The sequence below is a fragment of the Alosa pseudoharengus genome, unplaced genomic scaffold (genome assembly GCF_046254945.1).
Source record: "Alosa pseudoharengus isolate Yale_2024_CS ecotype anadromous, Long Island Sound unplaced genomic scaffold, YU_APseudo_1.1 YU_APseudo_1.1_scf_10, whole genome shotgun sequence".
In the NCBI taxonomy this organism is placed as follows: Eukaryota; Metazoa; Chordata; class Actinopteri; order Clupeiformes; family Clupeidae; genus Alosa; species Alosa pseudoharengus.
In genome coordinates, this window is record NW_027468565.1 from 13,048,652 (window position 1) to 13,076,538 (window position 27,887).

The 27,887-nt window shown below is 42.4% G+C and overlaps 1 protein-coding gene across 1 annotated transcript; it reads right to left on the reverse strand.

The window, feature by feature from the left end:
• Positions 1-4,490: 4,490 nt before the first annotated feature.
• On the reverse strand, positions 4,491-27,886 carry LOC143100775 (phosphatidylserine synthase 2). Its single transcript, XM_076264250.1, has 13 exons — positions 27,256-27,886; positions 26,588-26,862; positions 24,456-24,557; positions 18,722-18,804; positions 15,346-15,413; positions 13,997-14,131; positions 12,692-12,742; positions 12,358-12,471; positions 11,637-11,755; positions 9,480-9,594; positions 9,208-9,353; positions 8,730-8,915; positions 4,491-7,546 (listed from the first exon to the last, which is right to left on the reverse strand). The coding sequence occupies exons 2-13, from the start codon at positions 26,830-26,832 to the stop codon at positions 7,378-7,380; spliced, it is 1,533 nt and encodes a 510-aa protein (XP_076120365.1). The 5' UTR covers positions 26,833-26,862; positions 27,256-27,886; the 3' UTR covers positions 4,491-7,377.
• Between the last annotated feature and the right edge of the window lies 1 nt (position 27,887).

Here is a 27,887-nt window from a genome sequence, read left to right on the forward strand (position 1 = left end):
TTCCCAGAGTTCCCTTCACCGGAGGTGGTTGTACCATACGTCATTCGAAAGGTCTACTCGTTGGCTACAAGACGATCTTTGAACCATCCTCGTAGCTTGTGATAGGCCAGAGCTATTGTCAATCAAAGCTAACTTATCCATTAGCCAGCTCGCATGGCTATCATGCTTCTAACACGTGTTTCTCGACAACGGTACGTCACACAAACAGGGTTGCCAGATTGGGCGGTTTCCCGCCCAATTGGGCGGTTTTGCAATCTATTTTGCGGGCAAAAATGGGTTTGGGCGGGTGTATAAAAATTGGGCTGGTTTCGGATCAGTTCGGCGAGTTTTTGTAGCCGAAACACATAGGCACTTCAGACCCTTCTTCCAGCGACCCTCAGCAGGCAGCAGTCTCTCACTCACTCACTCACTCACTCACACACCCTCTGGCTGACGTGCCCCCTAAACTCACAACAGACACTCTCAGCTCACGTCACCTTATGTATCGAAACATGCATTCTAGCTATAAATGGCATAGTGCATGGTATTTCCATAACCGCGAGATATGCGCTTCACAATGACGGCAATAAGTTGTTAGATATTCATAGCAGACAGTAAAGCCCAGCAGTAATTTATCTAAAATAACACATATTAAGTACCATTCATGATGTTGTCAAATATTGAAGTTGTGGGAAGTTTAAGCTGTATGTTTCTTTCGTCCCCATGTCGTTTCATTTATCCCGGCCAGGAGGGACGAATGAAACAAAACGCACGTTCGATTTCTCCTTAAAAACTCCTGAATGGTTTTGTTCAGACCTGAAAATGCAACTGTATTTGACAGAGGACAGATGTAGGTTGCTTGTGACAAAATATTAGCTTTCAGTGTTTTACGATGTCTTTGTAAATTACGTTTAATTAAAAAGTGTTTCAGTCTGGTTCTCCCCTACTGCGGCGCAAACCGCCCTTCAAACACACAGCTCGCGGGGTTTTCAAATTTAGCTAGCTGACTGACAATATCAATATGCCAAAGTGGGCAAAGATCGATCATTTTCTCATTACAGTCAATCTCTTTATGAGGGTGCACACTGCTGAAAGATTACCTACGAGACAGGATGGACTTTCCCCTTCTTTCAGGGTTGATGGATGTGCGCACAGGTCTTGCGCGAATGGCTTGACATAGGACTACGGCCCACGTTCCGTCCAGCCCGACAGTTGTTGAGGAAGTTTGACAAAGCCTACTAGAACTTTTTAATTATTTTTAGGCCTAATAACAATTGCTCAAAGCAATTTTCACGAAGGGCCTAGGCCATAGGCCTATGTTTTTTGTGTAGAGATGGCCCGCCATGCATGAACGTTCTGCTTCTGCAGCGCACTGACACCCCTGTTCGTTCAACTCGACTTTCATGAAAACTCTAGGTTTAACTGCCTGTCAGGTACGCCTACTAATTGTTCTAAATTACAGGTGTCAAACTCAAGTTTGCCTTTAACCTATATCTGGCGTATGAAAATATTTTTTTGTGTATAGAGTTGCAATGCATGAACGCACTGCTTCTGCAAAGAGCGCACTGACACTGTCCTAAATAGCCTATGTTCAGCGCGATTTTCATGAAAACTCTAGGCCTAACTGCCTGTCTCAAGGAATAGATAGCGCCTATGTATTAATTAATTGTTCTAAATCACAGGTGTCAGACTTAAGTTTAACTCAAGCCTTTAGCCTACATTTGGCGTAGGCCTATGAAAATATTTTTTGTGTAGCCTAGCTGGCCCACCAGTTATGAACGCACTGCCTCTTCAAAGAGTCGACACCCCTGTTCTATAATCAATGCGATTTCATCTAATACATGAATATGCATGTCATGTTGCTATTATAAATAATTGAAATGTTGTGCGTTAGGCTATTTTGTATGTTCATATATCCACTCAATGTTTGTATGTTAGGCTAGCCTACTGAATGCTTTTGTTCCAAGCGTCTATTGACACAAACATACTCATTGATAGTCTACGTTTATTGCATTATTTTCCGTAACATAAGCTTATAGAAGAATAGTCTGACTGAGGTCCGTGTAGCCTACTTTTGCGTTCATTTGATTGAATAGCCTATTGTTTCTGAAATTGGATAGGCTAAGTCCAAAAATGGGTAATTTTAAAGCTTGTTAATGATTTCAATGTGTTTAAATGAGAAACAAGCAAAAGCAAATTTGGGCGGTTTTTTGTGCATTCTCGCGGTTTTTGGCGAGGCTTTGGGCTGGAAAACCTTGCTGGCATCTGGCAACACTGCACACAAAGTTGTCACTGGTGTCTACGTACTCAGGAGAGCTTCCTGAACACGCTGAGTGGTGTGAATCCCGGCGATACATAGGATAAGCATACGAACTATGTGGTTTTCTGTCAGAGAAAAGTTATCGTTTGTTTTTTTACAAACTAAACGGTACTGTTTGGGTGGAATTATGCATCTTCTAAACGCAATGTCGACAAAACACGGTGGATATTCGGATTCTCGTGCTTCTTGTGAACAGTATGACACCAAGCATGTTGGGGTAGCCTGAAGCCCGGGATGTACACAAAGGCTGTAATGTGAGGAGACACGGTGGTGGTGGGGGCATTTGGAAACGTGACTAGTGATACAAATTGTAGGTTTTAGCCGTTCGGGATGGGTTTCATTCAGTCGACACGGATCTCAAATGAATCCTGAGGCTCATGGCTTTCCAATGGTGTATGCCATGACTATGTAGCTAGCACAATGACTCGGCTACGATATACTTTACATTGAGATTAGTGATTGAACGAGTGATTTGGGTCGATACCGACCCTGTGCTATGCAGAACATTAACAGAGGCGGACAGAGTAGGCCTACACAGCTTCATTGCTTGAGTAAAAGTACAGATACCCTTTGCTAAATTTTACTCAAGTACAAGTAAAAGTAAAACAGTCAGATGTCTACTTAAGTAAAAGTACTGAAGTACTTGTTTTTAAAAGTAGCCTACTTGAGTATTAAGAGTAGCCTACATTTTCTAAATATTGCATTACTACTGTCACAGTGCTTACATTTATGTACAGAAATGTCCTACATGGAGTTATAAAAAATGTTAATGTTAATACCTTGGAGAATGTAAAAGGAATTGAAAGTGAAATCAAGTCATTTTCATCTTTTTACCATGTTGCCAGGGATGGGCAGTATTTCTAATACATGTATTTAAAATACGTATTTCAAATACAAAATACTATTTTGTAATTGAAACACTTGAAGCGAAAACTATCATTAACTTGTTCATAAAATTGAAATAGTCTGGCAAGGTGGGGCCACAGGTTGGCACATTCCCGGGATGGACCTGCTGTGTCTTCATCCATTGTTTTGTCCATGGTTTCATCTCTTATCTAAATCTGACCATGGAGTTGACTTTGGCGGAAAGCTGAAGGTGATTGCTGATAGGCTGTCCCAATCAGTGTCGCCTGCACAATCCAATCACGTTTGAGAGGGAAACAACAAATTGAGGGTTTCCGAGATTTTTCTTTTTTCCTTTTTTTTAGAAGTAGTAACGGGTACTCACGGTTATGAATAGAAATGTAGTGGAGTAAAGAGTACAACATTTGCCTGTTGTACTTGAGTAAAGTGAGTAGCCTACTCCCCAAAAATGATACTCGAGTAAAGTACAGATCCCTCAAAATTATACTCAAGTACTCAAGTAAATGTACTCCGTTACTGTCCGGCTCTGTTTTTTAATATATATTATGAAATCAACTGTTAACAAGCGATAAGTGCTCTTTTTGTGCAAAAGTAGCCTAGGCAGTTTTAGCCTAGGCTACAACAACACCCAGGCTAACAGCCCATGTTTTTTTACGATCATAATGGCCCGTCATCATGTGCCCACCTTATCAATCACAGCAGCATAGTGTCACATTTGACCCTTTTAATTTGTTTATCAGTCACAGCATAGGGTCACATTTGACCCGATGACAATTCTTGCTTTGGCTCACTCAGTCTGAATAAACGAATGACGAAAAGTACAAATCAAATACATTTCTCAAATGTGTCTGTCACTTTTATAAACATTATGAAATGGTATGTGGTCCGTGTCATTATTAATGATATCCAACATTGGTATCCAATATAACAGTTCATATACCGTTCGAATGAGATCAATGATCAAGGTTTAGAGGTCTACTGACACAAAATAGGGATAGGCCTACACTGCCCTCGCGTGGACTAGGCTGGACGCTCAATGAACTTACACTTGTGCTCGATTCCAGTCTGTAGGCTATATCGTATCCTCAGCATGCAAGCTTATTGCTACAACATGAGAGCACTTCATTTCAAAACTGTTTTTTTAAATGTTTTTTTCATATTAGGAAATAATAAGTGAAGGTACAGATATTCTAAAAGTTACAACAACAACAACAACAAAAAATACCACTAATGCCGAGGCCATTAAGAATTTTCTCATCAGTCAAATGGTTTGCTCCAGAGCCAAGACAGATAAGATATTTCAAAGGTATTTCAAAGACATAGGCCATTTCCCAAGAGGACCCCTTCTTTTTATTGAACAAAAAAAGCATCAACTTAAAATACATTTGGATTGTTCCCATGCTATGTTATAGCCACACATTGTACTGGATACTAAAAACAAATTTTCGGCATTAGAACAAAATTTGGGATTGTTGACAATAAATTGGCATTTGAATAACATGTAGCTCTCTTCTGCAAAACATCAAGATCTGCTTTTGTACATTCACAATAATTATAATGGCATCGAGTGTTGACTAGACCACATGAAGAGGCCATTTTGGACAATCTGCACAATATCTCTAGATGCCAGGGCAATGGTTCCCTGGAACCACATTTTACTCAGTGATGGAAGCAGGTGGAAACATTCATACAAAACCATTTACGAACAGCAAACCAGTACAATGGACCCAGCTCTCCGACTCCATGTTATCAGTGAGATATACACAAGTTCCCTTAGACATCAGCATTTGTGATGCCTTTTATTTTTTGGTGTGGTTGGAACACACATCCTATAAAGTCACATCATAAGTGACTTGATGCACAACTGCAATTACTACACATACACTGGAAAATAACTATTTTGGTTACTGCTTTTGTCTCTTTTTTCCTTACAGGTGTGTGCATTCAAACATTAATGCCAACCACTAATATGGCATACAGACAGCATTTACAATGGCCAATGGCTTGTGATTTCCGAATACTTCCTGGTTTGGTGATCTTAAAAAGACAACAGACAGGAACAGTAACATATGAGCAGTGATGTCTAAACATATGGCTTCAGCATACAAATCCAGATCTTTGGGTGGTGATGGGGATGCGGGTGAGGGGCTTACAGCACTCTCTTTTGAAAAAGATACCCCCATGATCAGACCCATGTAACTGTACATGTAACCCGATAACTGTACATTATGTGAGGGTTTGCCTTCCAACTCTTTATAGGAACAATTCAAGTCTCAAGTTAGCGTGATTGTCCCATCTAGTGGTACTGGTAGGGGTTTACTGATAACAGTGACGAGAATTTAAAGAACTATGCAGACAACTGCAGGACTATGTCAGTTTTGTAATACCATCCTAAATTCAGTGATTTTGCATTAGAAATGGATGAAAAAAGAAATTACTAAAACAACACTATACATATCTATATCATGAAATACTAACTATGCAGTATATTTCAGATTACATTTAAGTTATTCTGCTTTCTGCTGCAGGAGGCAATGAGTGTAAAGAACATGTTGCTAAGTAGTGCTGGCACCCATGGGCATTGTGGGATAGTGAGGCTTTGACGGCAAACTTCTCCATCAACAGACACAGAGGAACGAAACCAGTGTCAATCTCTCATTTAAGTTAAGACGACCCATTGAGACAATCAGACTCTTTTTTCACCTTTTAGTAAAACATTGATGTTTGTTATTTAAGACAATAACTAACAAGCAAACCCAATTTAGTTCTGACTCCAAACATGTCTTAGAGACTTGCATTGTATGTTAAGGAAAGGCATTGCCATTCTTAGAAACTAAGCCTGACAGAACTATCCCATGATCTCCATTGGGAACAAAAACCATGGTAGTGAACCTTCATTATTGCATAGCAGCAGAAAGTCCTTCTATTAAACCCTAATGACATGTAAGTGCAATGGAAAAAGAAAACATACACTACCGGTCAAAAGTTTGGGGTCAGTTAGAAATCTCCATTCCACTCCATTATAGACAGAATACCACTCCATATATGCACATTATGTAATCTGAAAACTGCTGCCCTGATTTAAAAAAAACAAAAACAAAGCAACTGATCTCAGCTGGTATTCGGTCTATAATGGAATGGAATGGAAATTTCTCCCCAAAAGTGACCCCAAACTTTTGACCGGTAGTGTACATCAGAGCTTCCATCAAAGTTGCGCACCACACATCTCTTAAGGCAAAGAGAAGGGAGGGAAACATCTTCATCCAGAGACTCGTCCACTCACAGGGCTTACAATGGCCACTTCTCACAGAGTCTAAAAATATATTAGATTATGTGATGCATTGCAGTCAGCCTCATTGACTTTGAGTGTGGATTAGAGATTTGGTTCACTTACCTAAATGCTAGTCAGATGTGCGTGACATATGGCTTACGACTACATCTGCATTGGCAAGGATACTGCAATTAGTCTTGCTAGCCAAGAAATGCTAGTGAGAAATGGCCATTGTTTGCATGTATCAAGCTTTATATGCCGTTACTCCAGTTAACCCCCAAACATACACTCACTGTATCATTTCAAGTCAGCTTTCACAAATGGGTGCGTATGTATGCACACACATGCACGCACGCACGCACACACACACACGCACACGCACACACACACACACACGCACACACAGACACAGACACAGACCTCACACTGTTTTTTCCCAATCTTTGAAAAATTAAGAGGTAATGATTTCTTGCGTGTTCACATATCCACAATAATTGACACCCGGCTATGTTCCCTATGAATCCACCTCACCACATCCCCGCTTCATTAAAACCACAACCTCACCTCCCCCCACCATAACTCTGGGTTGGTTAACCTCTGTAAATAGTGTTAACAGTGACAAGCCAACATTGGAATGACTGTTTTGGAGTAACACACACATACATACACACACACACACGCACACACACACACAAACACACACACACACACACACATACACACAGCAGCCCACCTACACCCTGGACAGGATGATGTTAGTGGGGTTTCTGAATGTGGGAATGGCAGCGGCAGCAGCAACAGCAGCAGCAGAAGCTTGAGTGCTTCTGCCTTCCATCCATCTGTCCCCATTTCATCCACCTTTCCACCCCTTCACCCACCAGTCCCTCCATCCTTCCCAGACACAGTGCAGTGTGGGGTAGTGTGATCCCTTGCCGGGGCCCCCTCAGGACTTCCTCTGCCTCACTGCCTCTGTGCTGCCGTTGAGTTTGCTGCGTCCAGACGTGGTTGCTGGGCTACCGTTACCGTTGTTACTGTTTCCAAGGTGTCGTTCCCGCTCCCCTGTGCCTTCTTGTTTGCGCCGGCGGGTCTCCTTGTAGCGTAGCGTGATGTCTCTAATATGGGAACACACACACACACACACACAATCAGAGGGGTAGAACATAGCCAGTCACAGACACAGCATAAAACAGAGATGAAATTGAGTGAGCAAGTCAGTCTGGTAGTAGTGACCAGTGAAAACAGTTTGCACCTGAAAAAAGACAGGGAAGTTAAAGAATCAAGAAAATGCTAGGGTGCTTACTAGTGCTTTGTTGCTTTAGTACCAGCAGATCAATCAGTGGTTAAGTTATGGCCCATACACAGAGTGTGTGTGAATGTGCCCTGTGAGTTAAAGAGGCTGTGTCATGGGCAGTCAGACAAACACACCACAATGGCAGACATGAAAGCCTAAAAGTGGGAGGAGCCAATGTGCTGACTGACAGATGAAGGGATGTCAGTTATTCACTCTTCAGCATAGTGACTTGTGATTTACTGTGAATAGTGTGAATTGTGTATTTCTGCAAGCGTGGTCACATGTCAGGGTTCAAACTTGGTGCCGAGGGGGATGAAAGCCCTGTTAAAATTAGACCAAAACATAAACAGGAAAGAGCTGATGGGAAAAGGTCAGAGAGCATGCAGGATGATTTCTTTGGCCTGAGGAGACAGAGTGAGAAATGACAAGCGAGCGCCACTGCAGCAGGGGGAGCCACACAGCCTCCCCACACCTACCTTACTGCACATGGACATTGCCGCTGAGCGCAGGAAGGAAGGAAGGACGGACGGAGGAAGGGAGGGAGAGAGGGATGGAGGAAGGGAGGGAGGGAGGGGTGGATACAGGAGAAGAAAACAGACCACAAGCTTTAACATGCAGGGCTGGCACTCCCTCGGTCACAGAGGACGAGAGTGGAAAAAGACAAACCGGACCAAAAGAGGAAGCCAAAAGTCCCAGCAACAGGGATGAATCAAGCGCATCTACTGAAACGAAAATTTAAAAGGCTCGATTCTTAAAGCGTGCACCCTGGAGGTAGCCTGTGCATGGGTGGTATGTAAGCTGAAGTGATGCTGTTCAAATCACACAGGGAGCATTGTAATGGCCTCAATCTGGGTGGGCCACCAGTGTATAATTAGACAAATGAATCTTAATCTGCCTAATTAGAACACTTGCTGCTACAGACAAAGACAAACTGAAAGAGAAGGTGGAGGGCAGCTATGGGTGATTGCCAAAGCCCAGAACAGAAGGGGGGGGGGCTTGCTTACCGGATAAAGAAGCGCCACAGTGTCCAGGTGAAGATGATGACAATCCCCAGGATCCAACACTGCGTGACGATGAAGGGGATGGGAAGTGTGATGGTGTGGAGGTCGTACTTCACCACAATGAGGAACTCGGTGACAGTGATGGCCGCCACCAGCCATGCCTGCTGGCCCAGCTTTTTATGGAACTTCCTGAAAGGATAAAGGATAACTGAGAACACTCCATAATGCTCAAGCCCAACGAATCGTTTTAACACACTTTTTAGAGAGAGAGAGAGAGAGAGAGAGAGAGAGAGAGAGAGAAAGAGATGCTGTGCAGCCTTTCAGTGAGCCTTTCACAACAGAGCAATTATGGGACTGTTGTGTTGACCTGCTGAGGAGCGCTTAGCTCTACGGGAGTGTACCACAGACTGGAGACAGGCTAGTCACCCTTGTATTTCATTATATTACAAACACCAAGCATGTCACCCAGCCCCACACTTACGGGTCATCCATGAAGTCGTAGATCTCCCTCATGGCCACCCCACCCACGTTGACGAAGAACACCAGGCGCAGCAACACCAGGTAGTGCTCCGGAGGCATCCACAGCACGAACTTCAGGTAGAAGGTGTTGAGCTCGGCCAGCAGGAACTACATAGACACACAAGGGAAAGGCAAAGAGTTATGCCGTACAACAACAACATGAGCGGGAAAGAGTTATTTGTAATCGTGTGTGTGTGTGTGTGTGTGTGTGTGTGTGTGTGTGTGTGGATTTACCATGAAAATGATGCCAAGTACTGCTAGCCAGCGACGAAGGTTTGATGCAGGCTTCCACTCAAATTTTACCCAGCTGTAGGGTGTGAACTGAAAGGCTATACGCTTGATCTTCCCTCTGTGGAGAAACACACACTCACAGATAAGTACTGGTAATCAGATAAACAATTTCAACAATAGATGCTGTTTAGCAGTCAGTCATTTGACAGCGTAATGAAATCACTGCCAAAATGACAACTGACTCCTGACTCATAGCAAATCTGCATGTGAGGAAAAAACATTCTTAGATCGAGGGCAGCTGCAATTTGAAAAGCCGTTGAAATGTGCCGCTCAGAATAGAACACTGGGAATGGGTGGGGGTGGGGGGTGAGTCGTGAAAGCAATCTGAAAAAAATCACACCGCAGGGACCTCACTAAATCAGCACAGGCCTTTTCAGACAACTTCAGCCGGGATGTTTTTCCTCTTTGTTAACATCTCACAACAGCTTTAACAGTCACTATATAAGATTCCAGACATATCTAAAAAATCAGATATGTTCCTTCCTATGTGAAAAGAATTGGGGCGTCACGATTCTCCAAATCCTCGATTCGATGTAATTTTCGATTTTAAAGTCGCGATTTGATTCGATTTTCTATCTTTTTTTTTATATTACTATTAATGCATTCCTTATATGTTATTTACTCTTTTTGGCCTTTTCCTTTTCTGTTTCGGGGGGCTTTTATTTTGAAACCGTTCCAACCGCGAGGTTGTAATGTAAACAGAACCAGAGCCTGTTTACGGAGAGCCGGATCACTCCCTATTAACTCCATTGTACCTGCAATCTGTTGCAGTTCCGCTAGGGGCGATCACGAATAAGTGCAAAAAACAATGGGGGACTATGAAGCTAGACGGCTAAATGTGTCTCTTTCACCTGGTTGTCATTGAAAAATCAAAAGATTGGATTGTGGTTTCTGCAAGATCAATATGGATTATAGGTCAAATATTGAATGAACGAGTACTTACGTCCTTTCGATTTCTTACAGGTTGGGTCGTTGTTGCCCACAACTCACTAGCTTTCTGCTAATGAATGCCGTCAGACACATTTGAAAGGCTTTTTAGAACAAATAAGTGACTCAAAAAATATAATACTCAGCGGTGTGTATTTTCTCTGCCCCCTCTTTCGCATGCAACATTCCAATTTCTGGCCAAAAAATGATATCCCGAGAAAAGTGGATTTGAGGGGTACAGCTCCATAGACCTCCATTTATTCTGCACTTATTCATGTGGAACCAGAAAAGGAACTGCAACCAGTTCAGAAACCGGAAGTTTCCCGAGAGTGGCTGTTCTCCCCTTATTAGACATTCTCTGACATAACTAGCATTAGGCTAAAACAGAGACGTGAACATACAAGGATACAAGGAAGTTTATTGTCACATGCATATAGTTACTGGAAGTAAGAAATGCAGTGAAATTATGTCTGGTGTCAGCCTATTTGTGCATTTATGGGGGGGGGGGGGGGGTAAAAAAGTGCAGTAGAAGAGGGGTTTAGTAGATTAAGTGGCAAGGGCTGCATAAGAAAGGTAGGGGAGGATTGGGATTGGGGGGGGGGGGGGGGGGGGCCCCAACAAGGAGCACCCAAGAGCAACAGGGGCAAGGGAGAAAATAGTAAAATGAAACAACACAGAATGATAATTTGATTGTTTCAGCACACTCCGAAGAGACCCAAGGTTAGTGTTCATGGATCATGTTCTTATCAATGTGCATTTTAAGCCTTAAAGTAACTTTGGACTGTAACTAGATCACCTTTTCACTTGCTAAGTTGAGTAGACTAGGCTAAGTAAGTTTTAATTGACGTAAATGGATGAATGAATACTTCCACACCGGTGATTTCAAAGTAGCAAGAGGGGCTTTGATTTCGGTAGGTTGATGTGTATATTTTAACTGGCTGCAGCCTAAAATTAGAGGAGTGTTGACGCTGCAGTTCAGCACGTGCGTGTGTGTTTTTTGCGTCTTGGCATACATGCTGGACGTGACATTGAGGGTGTGGCTGCATCGTCGATTCTACTTTTAAGTTTGAAGTTCGAGATTGAGATGTAATTTCGACCGATTTCGATATAAAATCGAAATCGTGACACCCTTAGAAAAGAAGCACGGGGGAAAGCTGGGGAGGAGATTCTTACTTGTATGTGGGGATGTTCCACAGTCCCTGCCACTGGTACGGCTTCATAGAGAGCCAGCCCAGCGTTTTCATCCCACAGTAGATTCCCAGGCCATTGCACACCAACACATCCATTATCCACTACAGATAACGACAAGGATGGAAAGCAAGTATGAAGAAGGTAGAAGACCACAGACAGAGAGAATATGCAATTCTAATTGGAGAGAAGATGTCTTGTCTTTTAAAACCAACTCGCTTTGCTGCCCCCTCAAGTTCCCTGAGTGGAGTTTTCTGTTTCCTTCAGCTTTCATTCAAATCCTCTTTCTTTAGCTTTGAGTTCTTATGTCTACTCTGTTTGTGTTGTGAGGAGCCTTCAAAGGCTTTGCACTGCCTTGGAGGAAGCACCAAAGTGAGAAATCAACAGTAACATACTGTAATCTCAACACTGAGCTGCGATGCTGGGAATTAAAGAGCTTTGTGTTTCATGTTGAAGTGAGCAGTTGAACTAGTGTTGAGCTTAGTCAATTTACAGCCTAAGAGGAGTCTATATGTGTGTGTGTGTGTGTATGATGTTGTTCTGACTGTCACTCCAGGAATAAGACCATGCCAGCCAAATTCCCAAATTTACCCTTGGCTCGAGAATGTAGATTTAAGTTTCAGCTGAAAAACAAATTCCCTCATACTCCCCACCACTATGGATGGTATGAATACATCCTTCTGGTACATTTTCACATACTACTTACATGATCCCACCAGCATTCAGAGAAGTTGGGCAGCTGATGCTCCAAGCTGTACTCCAGGAACTCAAACATGACACTGATGATCATGCACATCCACCAGTCTCGGATCATCAGGGTCTGCATAAGCAACATACACAGTCACATGCACTGTCAAAAGAGTGTGTTCTTTCTTAAACTAACTTTTCCAGGAAATATGGCTGAGGTGACATTTATTTTATGACAACCTCATTAATCGCATCACGGCCTTCTTCAGGCTATCTAAAAGATATGATGCCAGGGATTGCACAGAAACGAAATAAGGATAAGAGTTCATTGGGAGTGGGGTAGTCTCGCCTACCTTAATGTACCAGCCAAGGAAATGTGCCGGAACGAAGCCATCCATCTTGTCCTGTTAGGAAGGAGCGCACGTAAAGAGTTTGAGCCAGTAGGTCTGCATGTCAGCAGAGGACCGCACTGTCCCCAAGCACCACTGCAGTAGGACCACAGCCATTAGAGTAACTCAATACAAGCCAGTGTCACAGAAGACCAAGGACAAAATCTACACCAGGCTTTCTAAAGACCTGGTAATAGGAAAAGCAGTTGACTTATCCAGTATAAACAATCTGGGGCCATATAGTAAAAACGAATCCCAAAACTTGTAGAGGTGTCGGATTATATAAATAAATAACAATGACCACCTGTCTTGTTTGGGTAACTTGGGGGCTTTAAAGGATGTGTTTTTGGAGAAGAATGGGAGAGTGGTGTGGTAGGGAGTGCTGCCATGTTTGTGCTGTGACGCTTGGCTAACTAGAGCAGTTCACAGACAGCACGTACACAAACAAGGAGGGAGGGGGAGAGAGAGAGAGAGAGAGAGAGAGAGAGAGAGATAGAGAGAGAGAGAGAATGTGACCGGGAGGGAGAGAGAACGACATGTGCAGAGAACAAGAATGAGGGAACGAGTGAGAGAAGAAAACGAATATAGAAAACAACTGAAGGAGATTTGAAAGGGAAAAGAAAGATATTTGGACCGGAGCCTTGGCCTCCCACAGGGGATTCAACAAGGCTGACGCATCCCAGAGCCAGCAAGAGCTTAGAAAACTTCACCTCACCAACCCCACCCTCCCCAGACACAAAATCACCTCACAGACAGAGACGCAAGGGCAAAACGGAGCTTAAGAAAACAACAGCCATGAAGACTGAAGCAGATGGCATGACATACACAGCAAGGAGGGGGTGGGGGAGGATAGGGCAGGGGAGAGCACTCTACACGCAGTCCGGTGAGAGTACCGTGGAGGTGGGGAGACACGCTGAGGGAGGCAAGTGCAACTTCATGCTCCCCAGAGCCTCATCAGGCCACAGGCACATTACATTAGGGATGGGAACAGAGGAACGGAGGTGATGAAAACGAACAAAAAACAAGCCCAACAGCTCTTCTTCTTCTTCCACCTCTACAGCAAGACCTTTCACCTTCGGTGGTTTGATTGTTTTGATTGGTTAAGAATCAGCCACTCCATCAGCTTAGGGCTTTATTATTAACTGAGTGTGGTAATATTTAGAGGCCGTTGAGCTGTCAGGTTCCTTATAAAGGATATGCAATGGCATGTATGGCCAAAGGTCACTGGTGATGAAAGCTGTGGTTGCTATAGCAGATGCACTACCTTACCCAGAGGTTGTGGAAGGGGTCGGTGGTGTTGTCCGGATCATAGACATGGCAGTTGCCGCCATAGTCCCTCTCCGGCAAAGGCACGCCCAGCTTGGGATCGATGTACTTCATGAACTGCCGTCCGTCGTGCACCGTCTAGCCAAAGAAACACAAAGAGGATTTGCTCCAAAATAAAAAACCTTTGGTCTGGTTTACTCAGAGCAGCTGTGACTGCTGACTTACTCAACAACACATCTAGGGTGAGGACAAAATGAAAAAACTTTCTAACGCAACAGATGTCCACTTTCTCCCTGTCTCACACATACTTAACAGTGGCCACAAAAAGACCTGTGTAGTTGAAACAGAGAGGCATTATAAAAACATTGCAAATTACATTATGACGGAAGTGACATTTTTGCTTTGGTGACTGTCAAAATCATTTGTAAGCAGGAAAAACCCTGAAGGGTGGGTGAGGTGGAGTGTGTGTGTGTGTGTGTGTGTGTGTGGGGGGGGGGGGGTGGAATATAAAGAGGAATTTAGAGTTGGTTGTCTGGAGGAACAAAAGGGTCATTAACCGACTACTTTTCCCTCCCACAGATGGGGAATATCATCTTACAAAACTCCTGAGACGGCATCATTAGTGTGACATTGTCCTGGTTTGTAATTGTCATGTCTGTGGTAATTTAACATGATAGGGCTGCCTCTTAACAGGGAGCCATAGCATTCACGCCATGCACTCCAACAATGCTATTTAGCATAACAAGATAGTTGACTATTAATGCATCATGAATGGACATGTCACCTTCTGAATGGAACCATCTGTGTTCCATAAATTAATCGTTGACCTGTCATATGGTCATTTCAAATAAGATGTAACTGGCGGGGGTTTACAAGATCTGTTGAGGGTCCAGTTGCGAGGCCCTTTGTGGGAGAGGGGGGCCTCTCTTGCTTCACGGCGCCTGACCGAGGACACAACACAAGGCTGACGAGGCTGCCTCCAGTCTGCAGTACACTCCCGTCGAGCACTCCTCAGCGGTTCAAAACAACAGCCCAGTGATTAATAATGCTGTGCAGCCTTTCAGCGGGCCTTTCACAATAAGCAGCCATTCATGAGATCGCTTTTGATTAGGGCCTCTGTGTGTTTGTGTGTTTTTGTGTGTGTGTGTGTGTGTGTGCTTTTCATTACTTAGTGGGGTAAGTTTGATTACAAGGTGGTGAATGTTTTCAGAGGGAGGGAGCGAGCGTGAGTGTGTGTCAACCGAGAGCAAACTGCAGAGGAAACAGCCTGCTGAGAGAGAAGCAAAGTTTGTGCTCTCGGCGTGTGTGTGTGTGTGCCAAGGTTGTGTGATTTATATCGTCATCTGGCTCACCTGAAAAAGGATAAAGATGAGGAAGAGTTCGTAGACCACCGTGACGCACAGCCAGAACCGCCAGTAGGCTGCAGGGGAAACACATGAGCAGCAAAGATGAGGACTGCACACACACACACACACACACACACACACACACACACACACACACACACACACACACACACACACACACACACACACACACACACACACACACACACACACACACACACACACACACACACACACACACACACACACACACACACACACACACACACACACACGACAGAGCCTCTCATTGTTTAACACACCCTAAAGGGCTCAGAGTAACCATGGTTACTCTCATGTAAATAAAATTAAAATTAAAATTGGACCACTGATCAACAGCACCAGGCAACAAATTACACCTCGACTGTGTTCCCAGAAACCTAAAGCATCCAGGGGGAGTAAACTCGACTGTAATGAAAGCATCTCGGTCAAAGCATAAGAAGCCCAGAGGGACAGGTAGCCATTTAGCTTCATGGTCTGTAGCTGTCCACTCTGCTTGAGTCTCACACCCAAACACAAGTCTTGCCCACTACATGTCTCTATGGTGGCAGAAGGGAAGCTTTCTTTGGTGGGCCCTTTTCAAGTCAATTCCACTTACCAATACTACTTTTCCCATACATGAGCACTAACCCAACTGCTCTGCTCTTTTTATCCATTCCCAGAGTTTGTCCATGATGACACTTTGTGGCAAATTACTGATGGATATCTGTGTGTAGAATTATCCATTCTGTGGCATAATAAGCACCTTCATGCAACACTGATCAGGCAGGTAGAGCTGGGAGAAACCACTCCCAAGGGAGGCAGCAAAGAGACAGACTGGCTTGGCCTGCTGAACCAGTCGAGTGACAGTTGCAACATCGTCAAGAGGCACCGGACTAAATAAGAAAACAACAGCCGTCTCTGTGTCACCATAATGGGGCGGTGGGTGCTGGAATCCAAGGGTGTCGCAACACATCAAATTCCACTCATGCCGCTCCTGTGACGCGAGTTCCCAAAACAGGAAAAATTAAGCGAGTACAAAAACGAAGTTCCTCTCCATTCCTTTCCCCCGAACCCCATCCCTACCTCTCCACCTTCTCCTCCTCCGCCGACGCCCTAAGCCACTACCTTAGGAGACATATGTGAATGCCCCAGTTTCTGCAGCCAAACACAATCCTGCTCCTGGAACTGATTCAGCTGAGGCTGCTTCACAAGAAACCACAACCTCTCTCTCTCTTTCTTTCTCTCTCTTGGTTCTCTCTATCTCTCTGTTCTCTCTCTCTTCTCTCTCTCTGTCTGTTCTCGCTCTCTCTCTGCTCTCTCTGCTCTCTCTCTCTGTATTCTCTCTATTCTCTCTCTCTCTCTCTCTGTTCTCTCTCTTTCTTACAACCCAAAACACCAAAAATTGGGACGTTGTGTAAAATGTGAATAAAAGCAGAATGTAATAATCTGCAAATCTCTTAATCTCATATTTACTTGCAAAAAGGACACAGACGACGTATCAAATGTTGAAAATGACAAATTTGACTATTTTATGGAAAATATATGTTAGTTTTGAATTTGATACTAGCAACATGTTTCAAAAAAAGTTGGGATAGGGATAACAAAATGCTGGAAAAGGTTTGTAATGATAAAGAAAACACAAGGAGGAATGTTTCTCAACTAATTAGGGTAACTGGCAACATGATTGGGTATGAAAAAGAGCATCCCAGAAAGGCAGGATCTCTTAAAAGTAAAGATGTAGGGGTATTCATCACTCTGTGTAAACCTGTGTGCACAAATGATGAAGCAATGTCATTTTAATGCTTCTTCATCATCTACAGGACATAATATTATAAACATTCAGAGAATCCAGAGAAATCTTTGCAAACAAAGGAAAGGGCTGAAAAACAAATTGGATGGCACTGCATCAACACCAGACCTGTTTCCACACCTGTCATTGTATGGGCTCAGGACAACCTCTGATAAACATTGTCTATGTGCACAGTTTGATACTGAATTCAAAAATTGCAGCCAAAATTGTAACAGCCCAAATTGTATTGAGACACGATACAGAAAATACCACCGTCTTATCTGGGCCTGAGCTTGTTTAAAATGGACTGAGGTAACATGAAAGAGGGTCCTGTGGTTAGACCAATTAAAATGTGCCATTCTTTTTGGAAATCATGGACTCATCTGGGCTAAAGAGGAGAAGGCCTATCCAAGTATCCAACCTATCCAACTTGTTTTAGTGATCAATTCCAAACCCAACTTCTATAACAGTGTGGAGGAGCATTAGTGCCTACAGCATGGGCATCTTGCACATTTGGCAAAGCACAAGTATTATTATCTCCACACTAGTGGTAATGCAGTTTTGCATGGCCCCAGAAAATTATGCTGTTTACAAAGAGCCACTCATGATTCTAATGAAGAATCTAATCAGAATGCAAAGACAATTGCAGTCAAAATACAGAACTGTGCACATTTCATGAACATCTTGTATAAAACCAATACAAAAAGTAATGCAACTTGCAATAATTATACTTTTTTGAGTATTGTAATTATACTTTTTTGAAAATTATACAATTTAAAATAAAACTTCTCTGCTAATATGCTTACTTTGTCAAATAGGCCTATCAGAAACATGCCTTATTGTTATTGTGTGGTTTATATGACGTTAGTGGTAGGCTAACAACTTCATGTGGATGTGGATGTCTTGTTAGCCTGCCATGAGCTTCGGTTCGGTTCGCTAGGCAAAACATTAACAAAAAAGTTTGTTTTGGTGCACTGATGACAGTCAGGATCATTTCTAACTAGCCAGCTAGTATTGTTCAGTTTATGTCTATAACATGTTTTACTTGCTACCTGGATAATTTCAGCGAATATTCTTAAGGTGAGATGAATGATAAGATCATTAAACTTCACTGTGTTCGGGGGGTTGCTAACTAAAGACATCACCTACTAGCCAGCTAGTTACAGCTGTTGAACAATCTCAATAGAATGGTAAATCCCTTTCAATGCAGTATCCCTTTTATCCTTAACTAAAGAAACAATTTAAGGTATTCTGTGCAACACCCTTAAATAAACCCCTTACCTCAGGAGAAATTAAGCCTTAAGGGTCATACTTACTTCAGACATACATATAAGGGTCATACATACTTCAGGGGAAAAACTTAGGGTGTTTTGTGTTTACCCTCACTATGCCTCGCAGTCGCACCATGCCTGCATGTGAAAAAAGTCCGGCGCAGCGTTCCAAACGTTGTGTAATCAAATACACCGGTATGGCGGTATATTAAAAATTCATATCATAACGAAAATATACACCGGTATACGGTGTGAACCGTTATACCGCCCAGCACTATGCAGGAGTGATGATGGATCCTACCTGGGTGTGGTCTGGTGAAGGGTCCATCCTTGGCTTGGGTCACTCCAAAACAGAGGAACACCAGAATGCTGGCAATAATCCCCCTGGAGAGGAGATCAGAGAGAGCCATCAGACATGTGCAATGAACACTGGGACAAATAATCTTTTGAGGAATAACATATTCTAGTAGAAGTAAAACCTAAATCTGATTCATGTTTTAAATAGTTAAGTAGTCACTTAAAGGTGCTCTAAGCGATGCCACGCGTTTTTTAGGCTAAAACATTTTATGTCACTTACTGCAAACATCACCTAACCAACCGCTAGCTGTCTGTGTCCTGAGTACACTGTAAAAAAACGCAATCTCTGTGGACAGCTCAGGCTTCAAAAACGGCAACAAAAACAACCTGGGCAAACCTAGCCCATAAAAACGAATTCTTCCAGCAAATCACAGACGAGATGCGCATTTAGGAGAGTTTCAATTCAATTGCACGGGAGCAGCACGTGAGGGAGGGGGAGGAAGTAGCGAGCTAGCTCTCTGTTTTGTTTGAAAGTCAACAGAAGTGACGTTACCCAGAATTGCTTAGAGCACCTTTAAGCACGTTTGAAGAAGGAAAAAGATGTTTGGTGGTCTAAATGGGAGGGGGGGGGGGGTAATAGGGTTAATATCATTTTTGTTTGTTCTTATGGGAAATGTCAACCATATGCTTGAACTTACAGCTGTGTTCATAACTAGGGATGCATCAATACCGATATTGGGCCGATACTGTGCTCATATACTTATATTATATACTAATATTATATATTATATACTAATTAGGGCTGTCAAAATAACTGATTAATTTCGATTAATTAATTTGAGAAAAAATAACTGAATAGAAAAAAATTAGTGCAGATTAATTGATTCCGTATGACCTTTGCCCCCGAGCTGTTCTAGTCTGTAAAAATTAGACTGTAAAATGAAGGAGAGAGAAAAAAACATGCTGCCTGGATCATTGATTGGAACATTTACTTTAAAAAAATTGGCCTGATGGTGTTAATAAAAAATAAAGTGTTGAAAATAAAGTCCTCTGCAATGTCTGCAGCAAGGAATTTGCATATCACCGGAGTTCATCAACTCTATTGAGGGGAGTGTTAATTTATTTTCATAGTGTCCCCTAGGTTATATCTGTGGCCTGAAATGCCTTGTATGTGCAAAAAAAACTTCTTCCCGAAGCACTTTATTTTGAATTTATTTGAATTTGAAGCACTTTGAATTTATTTCCTCAGCATATTAGGTCATATCATAGATTATTATGGCAATTATTTGAACAGTGACAATAATAATAAAAGAGTTTTTGAACTTTAATGTCACTAATGCTGATTATTCAATGATTCATTTGAATTTAAATATTTAAAATACTTTCACAGCAAAAATTATATATGGGATTAATTTAGATTAATTAATCACAGAGTATGTAATTAATTAGATTAAAAAAAAATGTTTAATCGATTGACAGCCCTAATACTAATATTTTCACTGTTTTCCCTAAAGCACAGTAGCGTAGCCGCTACCCTTAAGAAACTGCCACTATGCTTTTATGTGCTGTTGCTATGCTTATTTTGATCTTTTACCACTGACTTCAAAAACATAAAACTAGCAAGATTTATGGATCTGTGTTGAATCTTTGCAGCCTAATACCCTTGCAAAAATGGTTCTCAATTGAAACTATAGCTCACCTACTCTATGCAAGTGGCATACAATTTGTTGAGTGTATGTACTTATGCATAGCTACTAGCTAGTGTGTTGGTGTACACTTCACCCCGCTAGTTGGGGAAATATAAACAAACTTTGTGGAGGGACGTCTAATTTGTGTAGCATTTTGTTCTGTTGCATTCTGCATTTTTTCCTGAGAAATACTGTATGTTAGCCTTTCCTACTTAAACTCCAGACCGTAGTTGGATCATTATAGGACACTATAAGACCGAAGCCAGCGCCCAATTCACTTCAACTGCAGGTTGTGAGCAACAGCAGACACAAGGTGAAGATATAGCTTCAGTTAGAGAAACTGCAGCTTTTTTCAATAACGTATAGTTTAAAGTCTCCTTCACCAACTCTGCTTTGGTCGCAAACGGCCATCTTTTTCTTTCTCACCCACTCTATCACTTCACATTCTATGCATTCTAAGTTGTTCTCAGACCACTTTTACAAAGCTCTTTACAGTCTAGTTGACTTGTCATTTTTGTAGCCCTATTTGATTTGAGTGACTAGGGGGAGATAACTAGGCCTCGCCCGCCTAGTATTTCAACTAATTTTCATCTCACTGAGATCCTAGTCCGGCCTCTCTCAAAGCATTTGCAGCAAGAGGTATGACTTTCGAAATTGAAATTGGCAGTGGTAAATAGTAGTAGCAACGTTTGCAAACATTGTTTCCTGACTGCCAATGTGGTTTATTATGAGTTTGCTAAGGTTCAATAAGTTTCCCTGATCAACGTGAATGGTTAAGCTAGACTAATGATTTCAAAGTTAACGCATAGTCAACGCATAGTAACGCATTATGATGCTAGGAATCAAAACATTTAGGCCAGTTGCTGTTTAGTGCCAGTTAGGAGACCTGTTTAGTGCCAGGAGGCCTGTTTTACGCAGAAAGTTTTCTTTATGATCACTCATGTTTTCTTTAAAATAATGGTACATATTTTATACATCCTGCCAGGGAACATAAGGCCTATCTCTACCTGTTTACCCTTAGTGCAATATGCTGATAGACAAAGGCCAATGTCCCTTAAAGGGATATTCCACCATTTGGGGAAATACACTCATTTTCCACCCCGCCTTGAGATAAACAATTGAGTTTTACCTTTCCCCAGTTCATCCAGCCGTTCTCTGAGTCTGACAGTAACAATTTCATCTCCAGCTCATTGAATCAGATTAGACCGTCAGCATCTCTGCTATAAACGGTCTAATCTGATTCAATGAACTGGAGCTAAAAGTGAGAAGGGAAAGGTAAAATTAAATTGTTTAACTCAAGGGGAGGTGGAAAATGAGTCTATTTCCCCAAATGGTGGAATATCCCTTTAAGTGTCCTTGAGTTGAGGGGTGAGCAGGGGTTATATTGTAACATGCAAGAGGTGTATGTGTCTATGAGGGAGGGAGGGATGGAGATTGAGAGAGTATGGTCAGGAACAGAGAAATAAAGAGACAGACAAAGAGAGAGAGAGAGAAGGACAGAATGAGAGAGAGAGAGCAGTAACAGAGGAAACAGAGCTGAGGGATTAGATCAGGTGAGGTCATAGGCAGCATAGGACAGAGCCTGGCTGTGGGCTTGGTAATCCTGAGCCTGGGTTACGCTGACCAAAGCAAATCCTGTTAGTGGAGATGGAGTGCAGCCCGAACAACCCCCCTCACACTTCCACCCACCTACACCTCCACCTACGTCGCCTCCTCCACCATCCACATGGCTATTTCTGGCCGGGGCTACACCCACACACACTTCCTCTGGCCAGGAGGCCCTTGCTGGCACTGCACTATACAGTGTGGATTTGAAAGGCTCACATGCCCACCAGCACACCAGAGGAAAGGCGAGGATGGGTTTCAGGAACCACCAAATGAACAAAACCATCCTCAGAACTGTCCATCTGTCTACATATCCCCCTACACAAGCCTCGCTAGCCACTCTGGAAAACGCATGAGTGTGTTTGTGTGCTCACATGTGGCAGCTTTGCATAATGTTATCATAATTATGACATATAAGGGCTCTATGAATTCCACAGTTTTTAACACAGAATGAATTTGACATGTGCTAATAAGATGACAGGAGAGGAGATAAATGCATTCAGTAGCAACATTTTTGCTTGTGTGAGCATCACAGGCTAATCATAAATGTACCGCTAGCCAAATATAATGAAACAAAAACTTTCCAAAACTCTCTTGTTGGTTGGTTTCCAAACAGGAATATGGCCTGTCGTTGTAGACTAACAGGAGACTAAGGCCCAACCCATTTCTCGCCTTCGCCCAACTCCTGTTTTTTAGGTAGGAGTGTCCCGATTCTCTTTGAGATAGAGGGGTAGGGGCAAAGTATTAGGACTACATGGCCCTTCAAAAGAAGATTTTTCAGAGACACGCTTTTTCCCAGAAAGCTTCACAAACACATGGATGGAATAGTGCAACCTGTGCATGGAAAGAAGTCCACAAATGTTTGTATACTTTTCTAATAACCATGCAAAAGATTTTAAAATCCATCAAAATATCCGAGTTAATTATGCAAAGGAATTAGAGATCAGGATTATGATTAACGACCACTAATCACCATGTTAGAACTTCATATAGATAATGCAATTCATGATTGACAGTAGACTTCTGAAAAAATCTAGCGGCAGTCCTGTCCTGCATTTCCCTGGTCATCTGGTACCAGTGCAGGGTAGACATTTCTACATGCAGGACTACACTCAATCAGAATATCTTTGTTTATCATAAAACTTTTATTATAACACACATTTTAGGGGGAAAAAAACACTATACACAAGGTCAATACAACTTGTACAACAATAAGTAGGCTTGGCCATTTCTAGAGGCAGGACTAGCCTACAATTAAAGGTTTTCTGTTCCATTCCATAAGGGAAATATGTCAAAAACCCTACCTGTTTGTTTTAAATGGCAAAGGCAAAAGGAAGGGCAAGGCCTAGGTACATGGGTAAAAAATCAGATGGAATTGGGCCTAAAACTTACCCGGGAAATCCAGAGTTTTCGCAAGAGCACAATGGAATTGTCTCTGCGAGACAATGAGCAATTGATGCACGTTACTTTTACCCCTTGCATCCCGTGGAACCAATCAAATTGGCGTATCTGATATATGCGGGCCAGAGGCTTCTAAACTGACAACAACAGCGCTGCAACATTGGAGGTCAGTAAACATTGGTTGTAGTGTTATCCAATTGCGTCGAAGTCCGGAATCATTCAGAGTAAGCATTGGTCTAGTGTTATCCAATTGTGTGCAGTGAGATTTTCAAATGCATGCTTGGTGCCGCCCCTCAAATTGGGCCATTACATTGTTCGTGGCCAGACCCTTAATCTTTCTAGATTACCAGGGTCTGGATTTTCCAGGCTACCTAAAACTGGCCACTGGGCCACAACTAGTCTGTATTTGGGGTTATACTAGCACTGCTATCCTAGACTTCCTACCCTCCCCAACAAGATATGTATGTAAAAAGCACAATAGCCCCACCCTATTTTTTAGTCACCGATAGCCAAAACTCTTTATTGACTATTAACCGTTAACCAACATGAAAATGTAGGCCTATTTAGAATGGATACGTGACAGTGACATAAACTAAAAGAAATATATTTTAAAAGCTTTAGAAATTAGAAGTGATATATTTTTTCAAGTGCAAATAATTCACAACCCATGTAAATACTGAGCAAGAAGTTGACAGACATCTTGCTTGCGCGATCAACAAAACAGATTAAAAATTAAACAAACATTTAATCCTCCAGCACAAATGCGCTTAAATGACAGGTCTGGAAGCCTATATTCTGTATTACATAGAAAATATTGTTAAACTCCCTATTGCCTATTAACAGCAAGTAGCCGAGGCAGACACACTTTCTAATGTATAAGAATGTTAGAGTGATGCAACGAAAAAACAGTTCTGCTGTCGGGTATGTTGAATATAAACCTGTAAGTAGCCTTCCTTTTTTGACTGGACAGAAGATTAATATTAATGAAATTGAAATTGACCATCACACTGTGGGGACGTGGAAAACGACCTTGTGAAATCTGACCTTTTGGTGTTGTACGCCGTGTCCTGTGGTGTCTCCTCCAGCAGTGTGACGTACACAAGGGCACAGGTGAGGATGAACAGCACCGTGACTGTGTGTGCTCTCCTACAGAGTCAGGAGAAGAGAGGGAGAGAGAAGAGAGAAGAGAGGGAGAGAGAGAAAGAGAGAGAGAGAGAGAGAGAGAGAGATGGAAAGGGAGATGGAAAGGGAGAGAGATCACAGGCAGAGAATCAGGTGATGTGGCATATAAACCTTTCCACTTCATTTGATTAAGTGCAACAGTCCTGCCCTTCAACACACTCACATCGTACAGGCTTAATTTCCTCTACATCTGCAGTGGATATCAGCTTTTGTTTACACTAAAGCTCTTTTTCCAAACATTCACATTGGAAAAAATAAACACATTTCTCCTTCTATCTTCACCCATTAAGACAAAGCTTCCTATTATTGTCACTTTGGACAAAAGTGCTTCTTTAATGCACATGCAGGATAAAACATTGAAACACTTACACTAATATTTAGAAGCCTAAAACTATAGATTGTCTGGTAATGGTGGGTAAGATTCTTACTTTCTAAATTAGAACAGGCTTCAGCACAGGTTATGTCATTTATATAACCTCAGGTAGCCTAGCTCAAACTTCATAGACACACAAGAAATGCTAGGCTCAGATACACTCAGGCATACCTGTATAATTAAGGCATTCAAAGCTCCTACTTCTATGTCTACAGCTTTTGAAGGACAACTGCTATCATAGGATGTTTCACAAAAAGCAAGGCTATGCAAACAGCCATATCTCTAATTTGCTCTGTTTTCAGGCCCGGAGTGGTATATCATTAATGCGCTTCAGGGTTATTCTGCGCTATCATTCAGGGTCATCTCTACCTCACCAGTCCTTATTCACACATGCTGATAGCTAGGACCTACCCTGAAACTAATTTGTATAAGCCCATACAGTCTAAGGACAACAACTGCATCAGTTAGCAAATCAATGATGGTTAATCAAAGAGGACACAGGCACAAGAGAGACTAGTCAAAATAGCGGTGGAGAAATTTGAAGTCTGAAGTTTAACTAGATTTGAATGATCCTGAGCAGATTCATTTGACCCTATATTATCTCATTTTACTCCTTGGTGAGATTATAAGTGTCCATATTAATGAAGCATGCAAGCACTTATTCACGCTGATAAATGCAGGTATGTTTTACAATGCAATCTTTGGAGGGCTAACCGATGACACTAGCAGTAGCTGGGAACCTGTTCATCTGGTGAGAATTATCACTGCACCCGTTGCCTGACAGCAAAAACAGCAACTGAAACAGCAGCAGCCTGACTAACCTGACCAGGCAGCCACACCTACACTAGGCCAGTATGCAAGTGTTGAGAGGGGCTCTTAACTGTCCATGTCTCTGTAGAATAGAGGTATATTTAGCTTCTCCGGTATCTGAGACCCAGAAATTAACAGACAGAGCTAACCATGCCCAACATGACTGGTCCAATGCAAATATGAGAGGTAGACTACTAAACTCTAGCTAAGTCTGCTGTTAGACTACAAGACTCAATTGCATTTGGTGCGCTATGTGCTATTCCAGACCAGTTCAAACTCATGAACAAATCTTGTAGGAAAACATTGTGTCATGTGTCTAGCCTAACACACAGAATACAGCTGCCTGTGTGAAATTGTTCTTGTCTGTCAAGGAGACAGGGACATTCCTAGTGCATAAAGCCCAAATCCAACAAACTACAGTAGACCAAGACTTCAATCACAGCCACCTGCTACCTGCAGTGCCTCCACAAGAAACACTAGGGAGATTGAGAGGGCATAGAGTAAATTAGAGTTGTATGCTATGGAGATAATAAGCAAATGCCCACATAATCAACAGCATCAGACCTCTGTAAAGCCTATAACTGTTCAATAACCTATAACGATAACAAATGAATAGGATCAATACCGTCCATAATCAACTTGTTTACTTATCAACGTTCAAAGGTGAGAGAAGCAATATCCTATCATAAGCTACCTGATGTAAACATAGATAGATAGATAGATAGATAGATAGATAGATACTTTATTGATCCCCAAGGGGAAATTTAAGAATTCAGCCTATGCTTGCAGGAGCCACATCTTCACATCTTACCAGAAAAATGTGTTGGTCCCGTCGTCGAATACTTCACTCTCGGTTGTCCGCCGCGACAGGTTTTCCTTAGACGTCTGTTTACCAGATTTAGACTTGCTGGCTGGCACTGGGGTATGTGATGCGTCGTGAGAACCGGAGGACGGTGACGGATCAAGTGACCCGTTGTTGACCTGGTCCTCCGGTGTTGCAGCAGGTCTTCCGGCGACAAAGGCCATGGCACCTCTTTTCGACTCAGGTTTCGCCATCACCACTTAGCTGACACGGTCTCTGATAAGCTGCCAACATCCAAACTTTATTCTGTTAGTGTTTTGGATGTGTCTCGTTCATTAAAACTGATCTAACGGGTTGAACGTTAAGTAGAACATATTTCACATTAGGGCACATAGACTATAGCATGACCTTGTAGAAACGGCACGAACGCTTATTATTGACATGTTTTGTGAGACCACGTATATTAGCCTAGCCTGGATAAATACATCTGGCTACAAGAGTGTGACGATAAAAATACGTTAACATTGGATTTACAATAGAATTCACTCGCAGTATCAGTGAGCTGACTATCCATCATACAGTGTTGTCAAAAATCAGTGTTAGCTACAAGTCGTTATTAAGCAGTCTATTTGGAATTCAGGTTAAACGGACTATGAGAAAGATTACGACCAACTCACCACTTCACACAAATCCTACAGACGCAAATGTCCACTGAATGTTACAAATGATTCCAGTCATCAATCCAGTGTCTTGTCCTGTGGTACTTGTAAACTGAGATACCTCGGCTACCTTCCCAGCTTAGATCGCGCCGTGGCAGCCTTCCTTACAAAACCTCCTTCGACTTTCGTTAAGCCAACAACAATTCGTAAAGGTTGCAACACAGAGGTGTGTGGCATTGACTTGATAGGTCACTTTCTAGCTAGCTTACAGACCACATATCTTTGCGATTTCTATGACAAGCATTCCAATATTTTAATAACTTTCGTTAGCGGGTTGGCTACTTAAGTCACTGACATACAATGTAACTAGCTAACTTACATTACAACCATCCTAGAGCGAGTTAGCTAGCACAGGATAGTTCAACATGCTAACGACAGAGAACGCATGCGACTGGCATGGCCCCACGATTACTTTGTCCACTTCAGTAATAATCCGTTTCGACTTTTGGGAAATCATTAACAATGTAGCCCGGTGCCCAGCAGAAAACTGCAGCACCACAAGTCTGGCTCACGTTGGAACGTTTGAGTTGCAGCTCTGGGCTACAGATTGTACATGTGAGAGACACATTGTACAGTTGCCAGGCTGATAA